Genomic DNA, 22,828 nt, shown 5'->3' on the forward strand with positions numbered 1-22,828 from the left:
AAAAAAAAGGGAAAAGACCCTTACCATAAAAAATTTAAATGCAAGTCATGAAGGAGAGAACTTGTGGACACAAGGTTCCTGAAGGCAATTGGGAAGAGAGAACTGGATGCCTTCCCAACACAGCAGCTCTATGGCCTGCCTGAGAGAACTCTTTAGGTGGGCTCCCATCAGTGTCCTGTGTGGCCAGGCCCACCCTGTTCCTGTCTGCTTGCCAGGTGGTAAAAAAAAGTTATACCAATCCTCTTTGTGATCCCCCTCCTGAGTTCTCCCTCAAGATGTCAACTTTAGAGAGCCCCTTTTATGCCTCCAGAGCCCACAAGGCAGGGAAGACACCAAGAAAAAATCAGCACAGATGCATCAGCTGCTCAGAGAACTGAGAGATGAAATCTAAGGGCCCAGCCTTGGGGAACAGCTTGCCCAGCACAGCGAGGAACAGTTCATGACTTAGCAGACTTCAGCTCCCAGACTTCTCCTTCAAAACTGAGAAAAACATCAAGGCTGATCAAACTCCTGATTCCTTTTGCACATGCCTTGAAATATCCCTGTTTTCCAGAGATGACTAGATTAAAGGAAGGCTCCTGCTTCAGTCACTGACATTGCTGCAGAAATTGCCCTTTTCTGGATTACCAGCAGTAGCAGTAATGTGAGTGGCTGGTGAAGAACCATCCATGAAGCTTTCAAGTCTATTGCTTTTGGCTTAGTGAGGGCTTTCTTCATCATGAGCCTGAATAGATTTATTGTCTTGGTCATGGAGTGTGAACAAAAGTGGTAGTACTCCCTAGGCGCTTAGTTTCCTCAATTCTACTCAATTCTAATTGTAACTAATGAAAAGCATACTGCATTTTTAGGTTGTGGTTCCAGGAAGGCATTTTAAAAAGAAGAAATAGCCTCCAGCACTGTTCAAAATGCAATCTAAATAATGCAAGATTGTTAGGAGAAAATACAGCACTATTAAATAACACCAAGTAACGGACAACTATTCAAAGGCATTATTTTTTATTAGCCTGGATCATTATTACATGAGTACATGTGACCTTACTTGCACTCAGTAATACTTATAGTCATTCAGGAAAGCTAAATAATCATTAATCATAATGATTACACTGAGTGGTTGTATCTGTATTTTGTGGATTTTCAGTGCTGTAAAAACTCTCAAATATGTTTTGTTTTCTTCCTACAAGAAAGGCACCCCTCTTTAAAAGGTAATTTAGGAGAAAGTTGACTTATTTTCCCTAAATTATATAAACCCACCCCAAATGATAGATTGTTTTCAGTCCAGAGAAATTTTCTTTCAGGTAAAATAATATGTTTTGTGCAGTTTGTGAGAATGAGACTTTATTATAGACTCTCAACTGAAACACATCACGTCAGTGTGCAAAGTGAACCTTTTCACTCAGAGGCGAGAGAATGGACAAAATATCCACCAATTTTATTACACAGATGTACAGGTGGCATTTTGAGGAGAAGTGAGAAGGAAGGACGAAGTCTGCGGTTTTGCTGAATGCATAACACTAATGATGCTGAAAATGGGATGTTTCTGAAGATTGCCTCCTGATTTGCCTTGCAAATGGCTCTGTCTGCCAATGCCTGCTTATGCCACACCTTTGACAAGAACCCATTTGTAGTGTTTTGCCAGCACTTGTTTAGCATGAAGCTTTGAGCTCTGATGAAGTGTCCCTGTAGACCTTTTTATTTTCTTCCCAGCTACAGGCTCCCTTGACAGAAGGAAATGTAAGAGAAGACTTGTCATGGAACATTTTGAATTTTTTTTTAGTAAAAAACACTGTCCTGGGTTTAGTTGGTGGGAGTGAGGAGTCAGCATCTTTAGTGTCAGAAAAATATTTCAAAATATCAAAAGCATTTATTTTCCAAGTGAAGTCTGTTTTGTCTGTGACAGTAATGGGTGAGTGGTCTCCTTGTCTTCTTCTTGATGCATTAGCTTTTTAATTTTATTTTCTCCTCCCCATCCCCTTGAGGGGAGTGAAGGGTGCAGCTGGTGGGAGGCTGGCAGCTGGTCCAGGTGAAGCCACCACGGTATCATGTGCTGTAGAATTTTGTACAGGGGCTCCTTCTCAGGGAGAAATCCTCCCTGTGTGATGTGATTTAACATCTAGCACGTAACCCTTCTTCTCTAATGTACAGCACTGCACACTGGAGTGAAATCTCCTGAAGGGGGGAGAGAACAAGGGTGAGGATAAGTGTGGGGGGGATACAGAGGAAATGGGACTGTGTCTCCTGACCAACATTAGAGGTGCCAGCAGCTTCTTGTGTTCATAGACCTAGAAGCTCGAAAGAGCTGCTGTGCTGGGTTGGATCACTTGTCAACAGTATTTCTTCAAGGTTCTTCACAGTCAGAAGTGAGCCTTTATGTTTCCTAGTAATTCTTCTGTGCTGGAAATGCACAGCATGGCTGTCACCATTTGGATGTGTCACTCAAGTGTTTGTGAAAATGAGGGCTTGACAAAGAAACTTTCTGTGCCAAAACAAACATGGTGAAAAGAAGGCAGGATAAACAAAACCATCTTTCTGTCCCTGCAGAAACTCAACGTATTGCATGAAGGTGTCCATGTCCTTGACGGTAGCTGAGAATGAATCTGGGCTTTGCTACAACAGCAAGATCAGATACCTGGAAAAATCAGAAGTCACTAAGAGAAAGACAATCTCCTGTCCTGATATTGAGGATTACAAAACAGCCAATCAAGAGCCAGATGTGGTGTGGTACAAGGTAACTATTCCTGTCTTGTTGCTGTTGGGCTGAAACTGTTCAAAACTTTCACTGTTTTCAGTCTGAGGCTTAGAGTTGACTTTTGCTGAGGCATCGGTGGTTTGTGACTGGTCTGGAGAGTGTTTTCCCAGTATGACAGTTTTGCAGGTAAAACTACCCAGCATAGTCATTGTCCAACAGAAATCAGTATCAGTGAGGATGTTCTGTGAGAGTGCTCACAGGACTTCTCTATCAGCAGTACCACATTCCCAAACCACAGTGCCTCTGTCCCAGTTTGTACCTTGGTGTGGTGCCTCCCTGCACAACACTGGAGTAGAAACAAAGGGAGGCAAAGGCATATCAGCACCACCAGCTCCATTTGTGCTGCCAATTAATTTTTATGGAGTCTGTCAGCTAATTTCACCAAGACTTGTAAATTTTTACCAGTGTCTCCTGGAGCCTGCACAGAAGTCTGCTGAAGTTCAGTGAGTAACTGTCATGAAGTCAGTTCATATTAACTGAGGTCAGTTAGATACTTTTACTACGTTCCAGGTAACTTCCAGATGTATGACTGTCAAGTATCATACACCACTTTCATCAGCAGATGTATTGGTGATGGATTTCTGTAGCTCCCCAAGAAAGCAGGAGAATGAGTACAATATGGGTTGGCTGGCAAGCATCAGGTAATGAGACCACAGCAAGATCTGGCAAGTTTTGCCTGTTGTCTTGACTAGGGTCAAAGTCTGATGTTTGAAGAGCCCTTATGTATTAGTTGAGGGCTAATACCTCAACTAATGATGCAAGAAAGAGTAGAGAAGAATAAAGAGCTGAGAGTCAGAAGGAACCAGAAATAGTTGGGCAACAGGAACAGTTCAGTGGAATCTGTGGAAAATAGAGTTTGGATTGTAGGAGTTTAGGATAATCTTAGTTCAGATAATACAGACAGAAACATATAAACTAGTTAAAACCTAAATTTGGGGTGCTTGATTTGCCAACCTTAATAACATTCTTTAAAGAATATTTTACATGGAATAAGTAATATGGGCAGACTAGCAGATTTTTTTCCTCCTTAGCAGGTTGCAGCTGAAAAGAGCAACTATAAAAGTTGTCATTTATTTGTTTTTTTACAGAAATCTCTCATGTTATATCTTATAGTAACATAATGTGTGCCATAATCCACTGTTAGTGTGAAAAAGTTTTTTTCAACAGTTGAAGCTCATTCTCTCAGCATATGGGTTGAGATCTTGAGTGCTGTTCATATATCAATTATATGTATTTAGTTAATCATAGAATATCCTGTGTTGGAAGAGGCTCACAGGGATCATTGATTCCAATTCCTGGCTCTGCACATCAAGTCTGAAATCTCAGAGCAAAGAGGATACTGAAGAGAAGCTGCTTCTTGCCCTCTCTGCTTTGGTATTACTGAACACCAGATCACTGAAGATCTCAATTTTTTGCAAAAGCACACTGAAAAATAGTCTGACAGAAATGATCTTCAGCTGTCAGGGAGAAGAAATGAGTCTAAAGAAGATGCATGTTCAGCCCCACACCAGGGATGCTTTGTACTGACCAAGACAGGGAGTGGAAGGGTCTGTTCCAGAATCCCACCCACGTTGTCTGGGTGTCACACGCAGGTTGTGTGACACCAGGCTGGAGTGTGGCAGCTGAGTGACAAATCATCACTGAGGTGAAACTGAACAGACTTTGTCATTGGATAATAGCAGTGAGACAATTGCAGTCGACAGCCTTTAGTCTGGCTTGATAGTGAAAAAAGACACCAGTGAGATTGCCTACTACATAGACCTTCTTATCTATAATGAACAATTACAAGTTGGGCTCTTAGAGAAAGATCTTTGTTACCTAGACCTGAGTCAGGAAGCTCAGCAGTGTGCAGTCACAATGTTAATGTTGCACAGATGTGTATGTCAGGTTATCCCTTGAAACTTATTTCTGAACAGTTTTGGACATTCTAGAGACTTTTATGTTACTGTTAATACAAGTCTGCATATTCAAGAGAGCAGAAGTCCAATTTCTAGAAAATATTTAATTATATGGATTTCAAAATAATTTGGTGAATACTGTGGTAACCCTTACAAACAGCAGTCTAGGACTTAAGAGCATGCTGTGGGAGACAATGTGAGTAACAAAAAGCAGGTCCCTTCTGAAGAATAGTGTAAAGTGTTATCCTGCCTTAGGATCTGACCCTCACTTTCCAAAGAAGGCATCCATTTCTGGTCATAGCACTATGGATCCTCCTTAAAATCCTGTAGATTTTAAGCTTGATGTGTACATAAAGTAGATAAAATCTGTGTACAGATTTACTTCTTGAGTAAATCTACTCCAGAGGCACTGGTGGGAGCTAGTGGGAGGGGATATTCCTTTCCATTATGCTGGAATATTTAGAGATTTTCACCCAGGCAGGAGCATAAGCTGTTTGAAACAGAACACTAGATAGACAAATAAATATGAGGAACTCTTTGAGATTTCCTTCTTTATTCCTTCTGCTGGAAAGAGAAATTGTTGTGTTCATGAGAACCTGCCAATTCACTGGTAGTCAGGGAATTTGAACTTGATCTATGAAATACCATCAGACAAGACAGTGATGATGCCTGCCCACTGTGTGCAGAACCTGCTCTGCCTTCCAAAAGGCTTCTCTGTGTTGAGGGATTAATGAATCTGAGCTAGTAATTGCATCAATTTACTGGGAGTTAACTGTAATTTAAACATGCTCTTAATTATGCCTGAATAGAATTCCACGTGCACACCCAGTACATAATATAGCATTTGCTGCGAGGATTTGTTTTAACAGTAGTGTGAGCTTCACTTCTGGCTAGAATTACACTGCATTAAATATTTATTTTTAAAGGTTTCCCCAATTAATGCCATTGATGTATGCTCAGCTAGGTTATGCCTATTAGAACTGTTTTGACAAGATGTGTGGGATATTTTTTAAAGTAAATGTGTGTGTCAAGGCATGATTGAATGAATGGGATTTAAGAGTAAGAGCAGTTTCATGAAAAATCAGCTGGCAGAGGGAAAAGGTATATTACATCTTGAGTGTGGAGTCTTAATCCATTTCCATCATGTCTTTTCTACTACTGGGTTGAAAGGAGGGCTAAGAAAACAATCAAAATGTCAGGTGAAGGACAGATAGTTGTTAACTACACAGAAAAATAGACTTTTGAGATACTGCCACTTAGATTTCAAGGAAGATTAAAAAAAAAGCATAATAGTACACACCTTCATTACTGGGGGGGAAAAAAACCCAAACATTTCACATGTCTAAAAAGGTAAATAGTCTAGAAAAAGAAACTTGCAGATTCTTCTACCAGGTAAACATATTGCAAAAGCAGAAAAGAGTAATTAATTGGTTAAAGCTTTTGGGAGGAACTTAGACCACCTTCCAGTACCTGGAGGGGGCTTAGAAGATGATTGGAGAGGGACTTTCCACAAGGGCATGTAGTGAAAGGACAGAAGGGAATGGCCTTGGACTGAAGGAGGGTAGATTTAGATTAGATATTAATTTTTTTTCCTGTGGGAGTGGTGAGGCACTGGCACAGGTTGCCCAGAGAAGCTGTGGACTCCCCATCCCTGGAAGAGTTCAACACCAGTTGGATGGGGCTTGTAGCAATCAGGTTTACTGGAAGCTATCCCTGCTCATGCAGGGGAGTCGGAAAGAGATGATCTGTAAGGTCCCTTCCAACCCAAACTATTCCGTGATTCCACTCAATGAGTCATACACTTGAGCACTTACCCTTTTAGGGAAATTAACAGACCTCTGACAGTAAAATCTAGATTGCTTTCAGAATATAAAAACTAGTAAGAATTTTGTTTCTCAGCCGTTTTCCAGCTTTTCCCCTTTTTTGCTTTTAGTTTTGTGTATTAAATATATAAACAAGCATTTTCAACATAATTTTGTAAAGCCTGCATAGTCAGCAGAATAAAAAATAATTAGCTGAAATTTGGGAAAGAAAAGCTTATAAATAATCTTTAATAGGAAGTGCTTCAGGAAGATTCAAAAAGAAATAATAAGGAAATTAGTGGTACAATTCCACCAAAACAACTCCTCTATGTAAAACCACAATAACACAAACATTGTTTTTGCTAAATTATTACTCTTTGTAGTAGTAAATCCTTCCTCTACTCCTGTAGTGTCATCCTTCTTATTGCAAATTTTATATGCTTTATATAAAAATATAAAGCATATAAAAATGTATCTTCCATCTCTTTGATCCTATGCTTTTAAAAATAAAGTAGCGAATATAAAACTGGTAACACAGGTTATTTCAATGCTGCACTAAAGGATACATATCTGAAATATGTTTACTAGTGTGTTCTGGGAATTGTATTCCTTCTAAATTAGGATTGAAGAGGACTGAATCTTATCCTTTGCCCAGTGTTCAGATTTAGTTACACTGAGTAGGTGGTTGATGTACCTTTCAATAGATCCAAAATTTCAAGCTCAAATCAGAAAGGATTTAATGGCGTTTCCTGGCTCAGATTTGTGTCCTGAGTGAGTCTCAGCACAGTAGATGGGATCTGGGTTCTGGTCATTCTCTATCACCAGTGTTAACTAAAGTTCACTTGCAAGACAAGATGATGCTTCCCTTGCAGCTGTTCTTTGGAAAAGAGAGATGTGCTGATCACTCTGGTACCTGCAGTAGCGTTGCACAGCTTCTGAATCTGAAATCTGATTATATTGTGACTGAATTTGGCCTCCTAGGGACAGGGAGAACTCTTTAGTGCTCCCTTTTTAAGTGCAAGGCCAGAAACTCTCAGTCCTGTCTTTTTATTTCTCTGTCGTGGTCCTTGAATTTAGAATCTGACATGGATTTGAAATGCGTATGGAGTCCATGAAAAATTTATGTTTGTGTCACGCTGATCTCTTACTGTGGTACAATATATTTGCATGTTGACGTATTTTCTTGTTTGGTTGTTTTCTTAAGAGAAAGCTTTGTTCTATTTTGTTTTCTGTGTTTCTGACACTGCTGTTGCAGACGAGCAGAAAATGGGGCATAGGTGTGGGCATGTCACCAGTCTCTGAAGTTGCTGAGCCTGATGTAACTGATGTGAGACTGCAGCAGTCTGAGAGCTCTCAAGCTGCTACCTTGAGAGAGGGAGTAGAGAGGCATTGAAGGTACTCAGGCCCTATGTTGCTTTGTGTTTCCTGGGTACAGGATTAGCCAGAGCCTCTGGAGCTGCTGGGACGACAGAGTGCTTTAGAGAACTCAAAAAGTATGGTTTTGTTGAAGGAAGAACAGGCTTGATGTTAAAGGTATTTAGAGGCAATAAATATATAATCTTAAGGTGCCATTTTCAAGAGACAATAATTAGATTTGGACCATGCTTTTAGTTCAGAGCACTCCAAGAGTGATTCAGTCATGAGTGCTGCTCACATGGAAAGTGACTGATCTGCCTGCAAGGATCCAGTATGCTAGGGAAAGGGAGAGCCTCTTCTTGCACTGTATCACACCCTATCCAGAAGGACTCAAACGTGCTTCCATAGGACCACAGTTTGTAGCAATGAACCTAAATCTGCCAAACAACAGCTAAGGACTGTGTGGGTGAAGTCTGTGAGAGTTGCAGGCTATCAGTGCCATGTCCTGCATCACAGGGTGTGTGGGGAGGTGATGTTGCAAAGTGCTTGGTGATGGGAAAGGACTGAACCAAAGCTCTTCAGGTGCTGGAGAAGCCAGTGATGAGAAATAAGGCTGTAAGGAAACCAGGCTTCTGAATTCCCTCAAAAAACTGCTGTTCTTCCTGTTTCCTTCTACTGGTAAATGGTTCTGGCCTGGGACTATGTATGAAATTTGCCTTCAGGCTAGCTCTTAACAGATGTTGCCCTTACTCCCTTCAAATAGAGACATATTTTAATGGTCCATCCTAAAGGAGAGGTCTTGGCAGTTGTTATGAAGAAAAAGAAGATACTTAACCATTGCTTGAGGGCACCATGTATTAAACACGGCCCATGCGATACAGTAGGAATAACTGAACCTTAAAAACATTTCGGCTTAATTTCAGTCTTCAAATTAATTCCAGTTTCAGATCTCTCTGCTTTCTGAAATTATATTTGAATTTTAATTGCAAAATATGTCTAGGTGGTTGTTTTCTTATGTATAATACTGAAAATATGATCACACAACACTGTCTTATGTTGTACAAGCCAGGTAATTTTGTCACTGGATTTTTTTTTTTGCAGGAATGTGAGCCAAAAATGTGGAGAAGTGTTGTAATTCAGAAGGGAAATACTCTCTTAATTCAAGAGGTCCAGGAAGAAGATGGAGGAAATTATACCTGTGAACTAAAGTTTGAAGGCAAGCTTATACGAAGGACAGTTGAATTGAAGGTTACTGGTAAGAATCTTTTTTCTATGCCAATAGAAAAAAAATTAAAGCTTTGAAGTAATAAGAAAAAATGGTACTCACATGTAGGTGAAATCTGTCAGTGAATCTGTTTGACAGAAATAAGTCCAAAGCAAATCCCAGTAGCTGAGCAGTCCCAGACTCAGGGAAATTTATATCAAGATCTTCTACAATTCCACAGAAGAGTGCTTTTAACTTTTTCTTTGTACAAAACCTGGAAATGTTCCATATTTTTAATTTTTCCTTTAATTTATGATGATCAACTTTTCTAGTGTAAGGATTGTCTTTAGTGAAGAGGATGGCACAACCTATTCCAAGAAGGAAGTTAGCAATGTTGGACTGTCAAAACAAAGTAACCTGCTTGTCAGGAGGTCATACACTCTATGGTTCTGACTCCATGGAGTATTTACCAGAAAACAGTATTTTTGCCAGGTATCAAAAATGAACAGCTAAAATAAGTATTGTCTACTGATATATTCTTGCTTCCTTTTCCTCTCATTTTTTTTGTGCAGTATGACATCGATAATTATTACTTTGTCCTCTGCGTCTGTGGAACTTTACAAGTACCTGAAAACAGTTGAGGTTTTCTTCAGCCTTTCACACAAAACCATATAAACAAATGGTTAGGTATCTTCCCCACATACTGACTAAAACAGGGCCCTACTCAAAGCAGTGACTGCTAAAATTCCTCTTTCTTATATCAAACTGAATTATTCCATATTATGTTTCTAATACGTTCTTGAAAAAAAGTCTTCCCTGTATTTTGAGTGGAATCTGATTTTTTATTCTTGTCATTATTCTTCATTTTCAGTGAGTTCTTTTCCCTGTGTGCCCTATGTCATGTGATCCTTTATTATCCATTTTTGGTCATGGTCAGAGCTCTAAAGTACTGATTTCACCTACCTGATCCTAGACCTGAGATATGAAAGAAGATATAATGCATGAAGATATAATACCTGCTTTGTGGGTGGTTGCTACCCTAAGCAGCATGCTGGTCTTCAACCAGAATGTGAACTAAGTTTGACAAAGTGAAAATGAGATGCATTTAACTCAATTGCTCATGATGGATTTTTATGCTCTCCCTCTCATCATGACCTTGCTAGAAGTCATGTGTTCTCTTCATTATTTAAGCCCTGTGGTGTATTTATACTTCACAATTTAAGGAATTTGTCCTAAACTAATTATAGAATTTATTACAGTTATTTATATTAAAAAGTTTATTATCTGTATTATTTAAAATGTAAGTATGAAATATGTCAGTGTTCTCCTTTTTGCAAAATGCTTGAGAAGGAGAAGATTTTTCCTCTTTTAATTTGGTGTGAATTCACGTTGCATTAAATTTTGTTTAGTTTATAAAAGCACATATGTTTGTAAACACCTTTTCCAGATGGAAATGTTTGGGAGACATATCTGATGTTAGGTGTTTGTTGATTGGATCTCTCTAGATATCAGAAAGAGGCTAGTAAGTTTATGTAAATAAAAACCTAAAAATGTGGATCAGAGCTACAAATGACAGCTTGAATGAGCCAGTTTGTTTCTCCTGCTTTTGTTTTGTTTCAGTTGGTGAATTTTACATGTTACTGGAGGTTTAGATCTTTGTGGGGAAGAGGTCAAAGAGAACTTGTACAACAAACAGCAAAGGATTGCTGGTGTTGTGTGTCTGTCCAAGCCGGGTGGGGGTCCTAAGGTCAGTTCCCAGGCTGGGAGCAGGTACATTACATCCTCAGGGACTTGTGCTCCTTCAGGACTCATCTCAGTATGCCCAGGTCCTTCTTGTAATGGAATTGGTGTTGCACTGGGCCCTATTTTTCATCTGTCTGAAAAAGAGTTCTCATCAAAATATTGTACCAGGAGAAGCTAGAGGGAGAACCAGAGCTCTGACTTCTGAACCTGCTGGTCTTTAAAATCACTGTTAGCAAATACTGCTGAAGGCTGGGGTAGAATTGTCTCTGCTAGCCTGCAGCACAAATGTGGAGGAAAGGATCATGCCTGCTGTTTTCTTCTGAAGGAGCTTTGTGATGCTGTTTCTATTATTGGTACTTATTACCATGTCTGAATTGGCATTTATTGGCAAGTGTCTGAGTTCCTCTAACGTAAAGATTTTGAACAGAAAGACTCTGTTGGGCACTGCTAGCAGCCATGGTAACCTGAAATTGTTATTGAAGAGTTATTCTGAAAGTGAAATGGGTTACTCCATGTCTCCCTTGGGCAAGGAGAGATGCACTGCCATGGAGAGAGGGGAAGCTGGCTTAGATTCCCTGTAGTTTTTCAGGCATTTGCTGAAGTACACAGTACAAAGTGCACCAGTTAGATGGATGAAGTTATTTATCTCTTGATTGTAAGACAAGGATCTTTTCTTCTTTGAAGTCACATAAAATATGGTACACGAGGTTTTTAATCCTTTGTGAAGATTGTGGTAGTTATGTAAGCAGCAATATGAAATATTTGCTGTTTGTAGCTGAATGCAGAATGGGCATCTAAACAGTGGAACTTGAAATCAGAATAAATGCAGTGCTGTCATAACAGAAGCTACATCAAAAGCTTTAGGAAAATTTCAAGGTGCAGGAGCCAGAAGCACCATTTTAACTTGCTGTTGGTAAAACTAATCAGAATAGTTAATGAGATCCCAGACAAATGCAGCAGCTCTGCTGAAGATGTGATCCCACAAGCCAGCCTGATCCAAGTTAACAGCAGACAAGAGAGCAGCTGTGGGCCGAGGGAAGGATGTCTGCCTGTTTGTTATTTATATCAGTGCTGCCTAAGGATTTATTTCAAGTAGAGGCTTTCAACTGGGGACACAACCCTGCTCTTATTATTTATCCAGCAAAGTCCAGTGATGTCATTAGATCTATTAGAAGGTGTTCCCTTAATTTCCTGTGACAAAGTGTCAGCACAGTTGTATTGGTGGCTGTGCCTGTGGCAGGGAGCTGCAAGGACAGCGTGCTTTCCTTGGACCCTGTCTTGCCTTCTGGCCTTTGCAAACCCAACTGGAAGATCTCAGTGGGCCAGTTATAGGTAGGAGGGGAGTTCCTCCTCCCTTTCTTCTGTGATCAATTCATGATATGAGCAAGTATGAAATTGTAATAAAAAAATCTCGGCAGTCTTAGATGGAAACTGAAAGCAATCAGTGTGTGATGCCTGGCCAGGGGAGGGCACAGAGGGGGACCTGAGTGGTATTGGTAGGTGAGCAGAGCAGAAAGCAAACAAGTCAGATGGCATCTGCAGGAAGGGGCAGCTGGACACAGGGATGGCAGTGTTGTGTTCTGGCTGCAGTGGGTAATGAATAACTGGGTGGGATTCAGTTGATAAAGGACTTCAGAGGCTGTAGCTCTTCAGGGTTCTGAGGGAAAGGCTTGCAGCCTAGAATATATTCGAAAAATATTTTGACAGAAAGTATTTATAGGGAAAAATCCTGAGCTACAATACAGCACTAATGAGCAGTGCCTAAATCTTGGTGTTTGGGTGCATTTAACAATAATAGATTGTCAACAAACCAGCTTTTTCATCACTAGTTCTTCATGGGTTTGTTATATTATGCAGACAGATGTGAAACAAGTCTTGTCAGCCTTTTTTGCTGAAGAAACATGACAACAGTGTTATCTCTTAGCAAATAACACATAACCCTTCATTCTATGTAAAAAAAAAATATATTGATACCATTTCACTTTGCTTCTTGGTAGCTTTAGAGTTGCAAACAAATGAGATTAGAAACTGTGATCTAGGGTTCTAAAGTGTAAAAATATAATAGAAACTCAGTTTTTAATTAGATAATAAGTTAGAGTGCACCCACTGAGAAAAAATTGAATGCACTAATATAAAGTTACAGATAATCTACATCATTATAATTTGTTAAAATTACAGTTATTCAGGAATATCAATGATCAAAACATTTTAATGAGTATTGAAAATGCCAACATTTATTAAAGAACAGTTATACTATTCAGATTTAAAAAAAAAAAAAAGCCAGACTTAGAATGCAGTGTTGGTTTTGAAAGGCAATTTCTACATCCTCCTGTTTTCCCCAGCCCTACCAATAAGTTTACTCTGTCTTGATGCATAGCAATATTTCAATAGCTTTGAGGGTGAAAAGGTGCCATTGTGAAAAAACACCTGCTGTGTTTATCTGCTCCTTCAGCGCTCTCTTTGCTTTGGAACACTGGTCTGTAAGGACACAGGCTGAGAAGAAAATGCAAGGAGACGTATCTTGGAGCTTTGGGAAAGGGTGATGCCTCTGAGAAGAGAGCAGGACCTGCTCTCACAGTGTGGCACAGGTGCCCCTGGCAGATGGGGCTGTTTGCAGGGATGTGTTTCTTCAGGGACAGCTGTGCTAGTGGGAGAAGTTGCCTTGTTCTTTCTGCTGCCTGAGGAAAGAGGTGATTTCTGAGCTTGTACTGGTGAATTATTTTCCAGTATGACAGCAGAAGGTGGCCATCTGACCAACTTCATAAACTGCTGGTGATGGATTGGAGTAACATGCAGGAGTTACTGGACCACTCTGTCCAGGAGCTCTGTCCTCCAAGTTTCCTTCATCCTCTACTCTGGCATATTCTTCACAGGCTGCTAAAATGCCTGCCTGTTCCTAAAAGTCATTTGTGCAGCAATATCTGTTTTGACCATCGTAAATGACAAATTATTCCACATGGCTACTTGAGTTGAATGATTCTGCCCGAATTCACTCTTTGGTCATAGTTTTTCAATTAAATTATTTCAAGTCTCATTACATCTCTCATTTTTCAAATTGCACCTGCTGCTGTTGCTAGATTTTGTTTGTGGGTTTGGGACCCCTTTATTAGCAGAAGTAATTGATGGTTGGTTCCAAGGAGGAAGCTGTGGAGGAGACCATGTTGTGGCAGTTTCGGGTTCTCCTCGGCATGCCTTTCTCAGCTGCAGTGTGTCTGTGGCTCTGGACTTTGTGGTTTTCAAAACCCTAACCCTAGGTGTAACCCTAACCCTAGGCACTAAAAGCAGCCCTGGGCTAAGATTGATTCCAAGGAGAAAGCTGGGGAGGGAGCCATATTTTCCAGGATATTTCTTGTGAAATACCAAAATTTTCCCCAAATGCAAGCTCTGGTTCCTGTCAGCACTCAAAATCTCACCTAATCCCTGGGATTTGGGAGTTGCTTGAAGTGCAGTGTTGCTTTATTGTTGATTTTGGCCAGCAGCTCTGATGAGAGCTGTTAGCTCTCCTCTCCCTTATTTGTTTGCATTTTTAAGCATGGGTCAGAGAGTCCGTTGTCTCAAATAAAGCAGAAAACATTTCAAGGAAAGCCTAAAGCAGCCTGTGAATTTTCCTGATGAAGCAGCCTGAAAAGCACTCCAAGGTAAAACATGGTGATGTGCACATGGTGGTGGCTGGTCTGGCCTTCAGGGTTTGCTGCTCCTCACTCCCTTGCATCGCCACTGCTGGTGGGCATGGGAAGTGTTTGCTGTACTTGGAGCTGTCTCCCTTTTCTGGAAGCAGATGCTCCTTCTTGAGAGCTCTATTTGTTTAGCTCCACATTGTCAAAAGAAAAATTTCCCTTGTTTAGTGTTCACCAGAATTCTGAAGTGATATTGAAGCTGTCAGCAGCTGTAGGGACATGCTTTTTCTTCTTTCCCTCCTCTCCTGGCTTGGCAGCTTTGGCCTTTCTTTGCCTGCTGTGAACAACATTCAGCTCACTCCCAGTGCTTGGCAGGCCTCATCACTTCTGACATATGGCCTGGGATGCCTGTCCCCTGTTGTATCCCATGCAAGCGTTCCAACCAGAGCTCCCCTTTGGCTGGAAATGTCCTGTTTCCAGCTGAAAGCCCAACTCCTGCTCCCTGTAACTTCATGGGGAGCTGCTGGAGTACAGGCAGGGAACACTGGAATATTGGCACTTTCTACTTTAGAACTATTTTTGTTCTTAGCAGGCAATTTTATCCATAAGTTGGAACTCCCTCCCATGCTTTGTAATACTAACAGCAAATCCCTGTGCAGAAAGCTTCTGGAGCAAGGGGGTGATGGATGTTTGCACCAGTTTCCTTGGCTGATGACAGGTTGGATCTCACAGCTTGGCTTGGGAGAATGAAGGGAGAAGGGGGCTCCCACTGTGGCTCTCCTGGCACCTGCCTGTGTGCCGTGGTGGCTTTAGGTATCACGACCCAAATAGTGTCACAAAGAAAGAGACAATGATTCACCAACCAAGGCTGCTGAGCTCAATACAAAGTGTGCATTTCCAGATTTTCCTCAAATGTAACATAAGCAGTGAAGAGGGATAAAAACTGGTGAGATTTTCAGTTTCTTTTTTAGTTCATGGTGTTAGTACATTCCATTGACTAATGAACTGCATTTATAGTGGTAGATGCAAAAAGGCCTTCCTTCCTCTGAGAAAACATTTTTTTCATAACAGAACTTTCTCCAATATTTGGTAAAAGTTGGGTCCAGAAGAGAATAAATTAAAAGAATCTGGAGACACCAGTTATTCAGGGGAAGATATTTACAAAACAATGGACAAAGAGAAAAGCAGCTTGCTTGTGACTGCAATTCTAACAACTGCAGTGAAAATTAGGTACTTGTTAATTTGGAAATGAAATCTTAAAATGAACAAGTTAAATCTGCAAAAGTTTTTACTTCTGGGAGGGAGACTGCAGATGGTTTGGGAACAGAAAATCCTTCCTGTTCCCTCCTAATATTGACACATCATATCTCAAGTGACATTTACTTGCTCATATGAATTATATCTTTCCATAGCAAGACTTCATCTCTTTGCAATATCTTGACACAATCAAGGAATCACTTTTTCATTAAATGCAAGGGACAGCAAAAAGCCTGCCCAAATTAAGGTTTTATTGAGACTCCCAAGCTTTAAAAAATCTGTGGTAGGAGATACTGTTCTTAGCATTTCCTCTGCTGCACTGTCTTATAAATGATGCATTACATCTTTTATTATTTTTATTTTCCAAAGGAAACCTTCCTTTCTATGAGAGACAGCAAGGCAGAAATGGGTTAAGTGCTGACAAATACAGTACTTAAAGACCAGGAAATGAATTTCACAGCTGGGTTCTCAAACCATTGCCAAAATAACTATCTATTTAAAGCTACATATAGGAAGTGCCAACAATTAGAGTTTTCTTTTGATATATTTTATGTGATTTGTATTAATTTTTACCAAGGTCTTTGTTTTGTAAATATTAGCTTTCTATAATACAGTAAAGTATTTATCTTAAAACTTTAATTTCAATTCTGATTTGTTACATGTCTGGCATCCTATTAACTCCTGTAGATAGCTAAGCATATTTCTGTGGTCAAAGCAGACTTAATTGCCACTGATTTCTGTAGTGACTTTAGTTTTTCCAACTACCTCAGGCAAAGCCTAGTATGATCCATCAACAGAAACATGTTCATTTGCTTTTGACCCCATTTAGAAAATGGAGCAATTTCTCTGCCTTTTTCAGAGTATTTCTTGTTCAACCATGCAAAAACCCTGTTATAAATCTGCTGCAACTTCTGTGTCTGCAAAGAGTTCACAGGAAAATTTAGTGCAGAGCATGGTATCAGTACAATGAGGGTGGCCATTCACCTGGAAGAAGTGCCAGTCCTGTTCTGTGTTTTAACATCTTTTTTTCACCTGACACCCAGCAAGGTCCTGGTAAATTGGACTAACTCTTCTGGTTTCAGGAGCACCTCATCAGAGTCTGTAAGCTGAGGATCTGGACAGTGGCTGAGGGATGCCTGTGCCCATTGGTGGTTGCTGTGTGAACTTTGTCACTGTTAAAGTGACAACAAAATATATCCACAAGGATAAAAGCTCCTTCGTTTGCAGTCCCTCAAGTGATCCAGATTGATGACTTTTCCATTCACTAGAGTGACCTGTTAATACAGGGCTCATGAAATATGAGTTTGGAAGATAAACATTAAGTATTACCTCCATATCTCCTGGAGAAAAGGCAAGTTCTAAGGGCAGTGAGAAATGTAGCAATATGCTGCAGTCTATGAATTATATATAGTGTCAGTACTCTTGGCGCTTTACTTACAGCTCCACAGCCTGCCTTCCTGGCTCATGAACATGCAAAGTAATTAGAATGGCAAATAGCATTAGTTTTTATTGACCTATGTTGCCCCCTAGTTCTCTGTCATGTTCTTGAACATCGTGGTTTTTTCCTTCCACCTTAAATCAGCAGTTTGCAGTTTATAACATTGATTATTTGGTATTGTCTAATTTATTGATGTGGGCAGCCAAGGCATCCACACGTGTTATGGGTTGCTCATTTCTCCAATGACCTGCTTTTGTGCAGAGCAACTGTAGCTCACTGAATCACTGACTATATACTGTAAATGTCAGATATGAGCTCCCACTTCAAAAACTGCTGCTCAGTCCAGGAGCTGCTGAGCCACATTCTCTAAGTGTATTGTGCTTTCAGTAGTGGAGGTGACTTAGTATAAATGATAAGATTGTGGGGGTTTTGCCAACAGTGAGGTAAAGCACACACACTGAAAGAAACCTGTATGTTTTCATTTTCTGTGTTAGAGTAAGTTTCCTTCATCATGGAAGTGTAGGCTGGATGCTCTTTCTTCATAATTAATAATAGATAGGCAGATAGATGCACAGGCACAAAATAACACTGCCCCTGAAACCATTTTGTTAATGGTAAAATAGATACACATGAGTGAGCAGATTGCTTTGTCCACTGAAATGCAGCTTTCCCACCCAGAGAAACTGCAAATCTTGCTTAATATATTGTCTCATAAGAAAAGCTTGAGATCCAGAAGCAATGACTGTCGTCTTCCTTTGAAATGACTGGAGAAATTTTAATAGGTGAAAAGCTCTGCTATAACTTGAGCTGGAAATCAGGATAATATTTTCACAGCACAATGTTGATGCCTTTCAAAACTGGTTTGTCCTGCCTGGCACTTGTAGCTGTGTATCTGAGATGAAAAGTTCTGCTGCGGAAGGAATAGTGCTCACTACTGAATTGTCAGCATTATTTCTTGCTGCAGTGATGTGATCCTCAAAGGTGCCTTATTCAAGTGCCTGTTTGGCCTGACCCTGTTTAGCTTATGAGATCTGACAGTAGTAGTATTGCTTCAGGCTCTGATGTTGCTCTTATGAAGTTCACCAGAAGACTGGAGCTAATAACTTACCAATGTTTGCTCTGTGCCTTGCAATTTTTAAGTTGAAAGGACATACAAGAGTATGCTGGGTGTGTTAAGTACCTTGTATGTCTTTGATATCATGGAGCAGCATGGAAAATATGTTCTTAATTTTCATCAGCGCCAGCTAAGCTATTTTTTGTCTTTGATATCATCGATTGACCTTTTCTAAGCAAGAGAAAAATAAGCATTCAACTGAATTTGTATTTAGGTGTTTATTACTCCAGCCTATTTCAAAGGGCTGGGTAACTACTCTGTTACATTAGACTTACATGTACTGACTTATTTACTGTGTGTGTTGAGTGGTTTTCGCAATGCAAGCATGTTTCAGTAAATAAAATCAATTTGCAGCCAATGGGAGTGCAACAGTAAGTGATTTAACTTTTCATCTTTTTCTTCAGTTTGAAATGAAAAGCTCTCCAAGGTTTTTTTTTATTACAAGCCCTGTAGGCTGAAGTACTCTGAGAAAGTGCAGGAAATATAAAGTGCAAATTGCAAACCAGAATGATTTCACGGTAAAATTAATAAACAATATAGTCATAAATTTCTAAGGCAGCTTTGGGTTCTTATCTGTTCTTATACTGCTTTTTTCTGGTATAGCCCAGCAATGGACCTGAAGGCCTGTTTCTCCTCAGAAAGGGCAGTGTGGTCTGTGCAGTCTCTGATTTTATTTTATCTTGGCTGGAGCTGGTTCTCCTGTGTGGGTACCTGTCTGCCAGGAACTGGTCTGAGATAATTTCATAATCGATTGAGATGATAAAAGGGCTTTGGTTATATGGAAGGAAGCTAGATCCAAGCACCAGATGGTTTTTCATCTTTATGCAGGGCACATTGCATCAGCAATCCAGTTGTGGAGAGTTGAGCCGCCCATCCAGGGCCAGGAGTGGTTATAGCTTCTGGCAGGGAAGGAACCAATTTGCCATAAGCTGTGTATGCCCTTATAGCTGCTTTGGAATACACTGCCATGCTGCTTTTTCTTCCTTAATGTGAGATGAAATGCACCTGGAACAAGACCCTGCCAAGGCTCTGTAACCTCTAAGTGGCCATAGCAACTGTATTAGACAGATGTTTATAAGGAGAGTACTATCTAAATATTGGTACACGTGGCTATGCAGTAAAGCAATCTGTATTAGAGATGCCATTTGTGCTTCTCTTGGGATATGCACATATTGCAGAAATACAGGCCACCTAATTTGTAAATGAAATTAGAGGTGTACACAGTGGGTCCTTCAGCATGGTGTGCATGCCAGTGTGAGAGGGATGGATCTCAGAAATACGGTGAGAAGGATTAGAAGGAGAGAGAGGAAGACCTTTGTTACTTGGTTTTCTGATATAAAAGTCTGTTTGAAACTTGTGAAAGACCTAACCTGAGTATCAGGCTGATGAAGAAATGTGACTTTTCAGAAAAAACATGACTTTTTTCAGAGAAGAATGTTAGCATTTGCCCCCTTAAAAAATTCCTTTTTTCCTTCATAGTAAGAATTCCATTCTGGGAAAAACTGCAGCTTTTCTGTGTTGTTCTCCAGAGGGAGAGAATTCACTGCTTTTCTAGCTAAAGTACTTTTTCTATCACTTGACAAAGAAGCTGCCCTAAAGCTTTGAGCAGTGCAGCACTCAGAGGAAATACTGTGATCACAGACTGCTGCTGAAAGAAGAGAAGATGGTGAAGAGGTCAGTCTGGAAATGTGGAGTCCTCAGGGGTTAGAACTGTGGTTCCTATACCTCCTAGCAGTGGCTAAGTCTGTTCTCACTGTTAACAAGTTTTCATACATCTCACACAAAGAAATGTCTCATTGTTTACTCATATACTGAAGTGAATTCACTTGGGACTCTTTGTCTTAAACAAACTTATCCATGAAAAAGTTCTCTTCCATGTTAGTGGCTTCCTATACAGGACTGTTCAAGTGACTGAAGCAGTAGGCTAAAGCACAGAAATACTTCCAACAATTCCCTCAAGGAAAGTTATCATTGCCTTCATTCCAGAAAAGCAAAGTCATGGAAACTGAGCATACCTATAATGTACATGTTGAATCATTTTATTTGTGGGGGGAAATGCCTCTTTTTTGGGTTTTATTTTTAATGTCTGTTTTTTTTTTTCCCACCTTCCAAAAATGAATTCTATTCCCCACTATCCACTGTTCTGGCACTGCAATGGGAATTGTGCATTTCATAAGCAAATACTGAGATTTATTTTGGCTGGAGCTCATGATGTGGGGGAGAGGTTAATGGGACACATCATACTCTGAAGATAAGGAGAGTGAATTATATATATTAGTTTAATGTAGAAGATATGGACTGGAAAGAAAGTTGGTTCCTTTCCATTAAGTTGTGGGAGGGTCATAGAAACAGCTTTGAGCACCTCCAAAGTCTCTGGCTATCTGCCACCAGATCTATATTCCCTGTTCAGCTCAGACCTCATTTTAATATTTAAAAGGGTACTTGCTTTCTTTTTCTAACCCTCAAAAGGGCTTTAATTCTTTCCCTCATTCTGTCAGTGCTCAAGCTGCTACAGCTGTTGCTGTCACATTTAATAAGGACTTTGCAGAGTTTAAATATTGTGTTGTTCACCAGCTTTTCTCTGGTGCGAGAGAAGAGCTTTGTTGTTAAGTTTGGGTGCTTCTCACTGACACAGCTGCTGACATGGGGTGTCAGCTGAAGGTGACAGGAACTTGTCACTTGCCCTGGTAGTCACGTGAAGCTCCCTGTGATGCCTGGCACCACAATGCAGCCGTGGATGAAGGTGCTGCAGACAGACCCCATCCAGCACGGAGCCCTTGCTGATTCTCCCCCAGGACTGTGGTGTTTGGAAATGTATGTCTTTCAGATAAGAACAGAAAATTGACCGCACTGCAGTTCCTGACCTATAGTTGCACCATTACAGTGACTTTGTGGTTGCATATTTCTCATTTGAACATCACCAGTAATCCTGTGGTCCTTTTTATGCAGTGAACAGTAACTTTCCTTTGCTCAGTTATAGACGAGGTGGGAAACAAGGCAGCAATGTGGACAGGAGCTTGACATTTTAAAATGTCAGAAGGAGGAGGAAGTGAGACTAAAACTTGATGTCCTCATGCTTAGAGTAACTTAGCTGCTTATTGAAATATTCTTCTCCCCGGCCTTGAGTTCTGTATGTGTCAATCCTGTTTACTGGGGCTGTTTACTGTGACAGATAGTCAAAATTCGAGAAAAGCTTGGAACACTCAGGTCCCAGTCTGCAGTGTCTGCTAGATACCCTCCTGTGTACATTATATCTCTCCCTATTCTCCTTCCCCCCAAATCCTCCATCTCTCTGCACAGCCAGGCTAGATATTTACATTCATCCTCAATGTTAAACTGCGTTTAAAAAGCCCATTTCCTTCCTGAAGCTATTCATCTTCTCTCTGGACCTTTGATGAAATCCTCTTCCTTTGATTCTGAATCATTCTCATGTTTTCAGTATGACAAAGAGTGAGTTTATTTTTTTGTCCCTAACTCTGCAAAAAGACCAACCTCTCTTGTTAGGATTTCTTTTGAAGTATCCAGGGTGAAAAGAGCTGAGCTGCGGGATAGAAAAGTATTGCTAAAACATGACATTTTAAAAAATTGATACTAAAGTCTAGGTTAAAAAACAAGTTACTGGGCAATGCATATATTTTCATCTGAACATTACAGGCTGTTGTTTTGTTTAAATTTTCTGGGTGATGAAGGAAAATAGGTAAGTGTTCATTTTGGTAAAAATACTACACTTCAAGAATATTATCAGTTATATTTGGATACCTCATGGCATGTTTCTGTCTTTTAAATAGGATTGATTTTGGCTTAGTGTGCTTTTACTGCTCTGATTCTGCCTTAATTCACAGACATTTGCATTTCTCTGCTTTCCCTGTTGGTGACATGCTTGGTGAGTAACAGCTTGCTGGGTTTACATTACGAAAATAAGAATAGGAAATGAAACTGCCGATCCTTATCTTCAAGTAAAGATGCCTAAATTAGAGGAAATCTTTCTGTTGTTCTTGTGTTTACTAAATATAAGGACGTAATCAAATCCCAGAGGCTGATGTGAGAAACAGCTGCAAGTGTGGAAAATGGCAGTTTAAATTCCCAAATCCATGACATAGTCATGCTTGTTAACCCAGAACAAAGGAAAGTTAAACCCAGAGATTGTTTCCATCTTTGAGGTTCTCTGTCATTCTAATGCATGCTTGACTGTCTGGCTGAGAACTTACAACCAGGCTGTGCTGTATCATCATGGAGGAAAAAAGAGTTTCCAAAGAACGGGTGCAATCTGTGACCCAGCACCAATAGTCCAAATCAGTTCAAAAACCTGATAGAGATGCAGAAGGAGGTAGCTAAAACGGGTGCCTAAAAGAATCCAGAGTGTCAGCCAGCTCAAATCAGCAGTGGAAATGAAGGATACAGTGCTGCTTTGTACTGACCTTTATGTTTAATTCTCAGTTGGTTATTATGGAAGTGAGTTTAAGAAGTTACTCCTGTTGATTTAGATTCAGCCTGTGCATTTCATGTGTGCCAAGGACCTTGCCACCGGAGAGGGCATTGCAAGATAACACAACTAACAACAGGAGCAGTTGTTCTCCTCTCATCTGAAACCCTGGTGCACCAATAAATATTTTAAATCATTATTTAAAGAGTTTATCATAAACCCTTTAATAG

General features: G+C 40.2%; 1 protein-coding gene across 1 annotated transcript in view; it reads left to right on the top strand.

Annotated features, from left to right (window-relative positions):
- IL1RAPL2 (interleukin 1 receptor accessory protein like 2) overlaps positions 1 to 22,828 on the top strand; it is a gene marked incomplete at both ends in the record, with an annotated part of 321,698 nt that overhangs the window by 168,842 nt on the left and 130,028 nt on the right. Inside the window, 2 exons of the mRNA XM_084212886.1 lie at positions 2,539 to 2,725; positions 8,904 to 9,057. Of these exons, the coding sequence (XP_084069012.1) occupies positions 2,539 to 2,725; positions 8,904 to 9,057 (341 nt within the window). The remainder of the gene's footprint in view (positions 1 to 2,538; positions 2,726 to 8,903; positions 9,058 to 22,828) is intronic.

This window comes from Fringilla coelebs (assembly GCF_963513975.1).
Source record: "Fringilla coelebs genome assembly, chromosome: 11".
Taxonomy (NCBI): domain Eukaryota; kingdom Metazoa; phylum Chordata; class Aves; order Passeriformes; family Fringillidae; genus Fringilla; species Fringilla coelebs.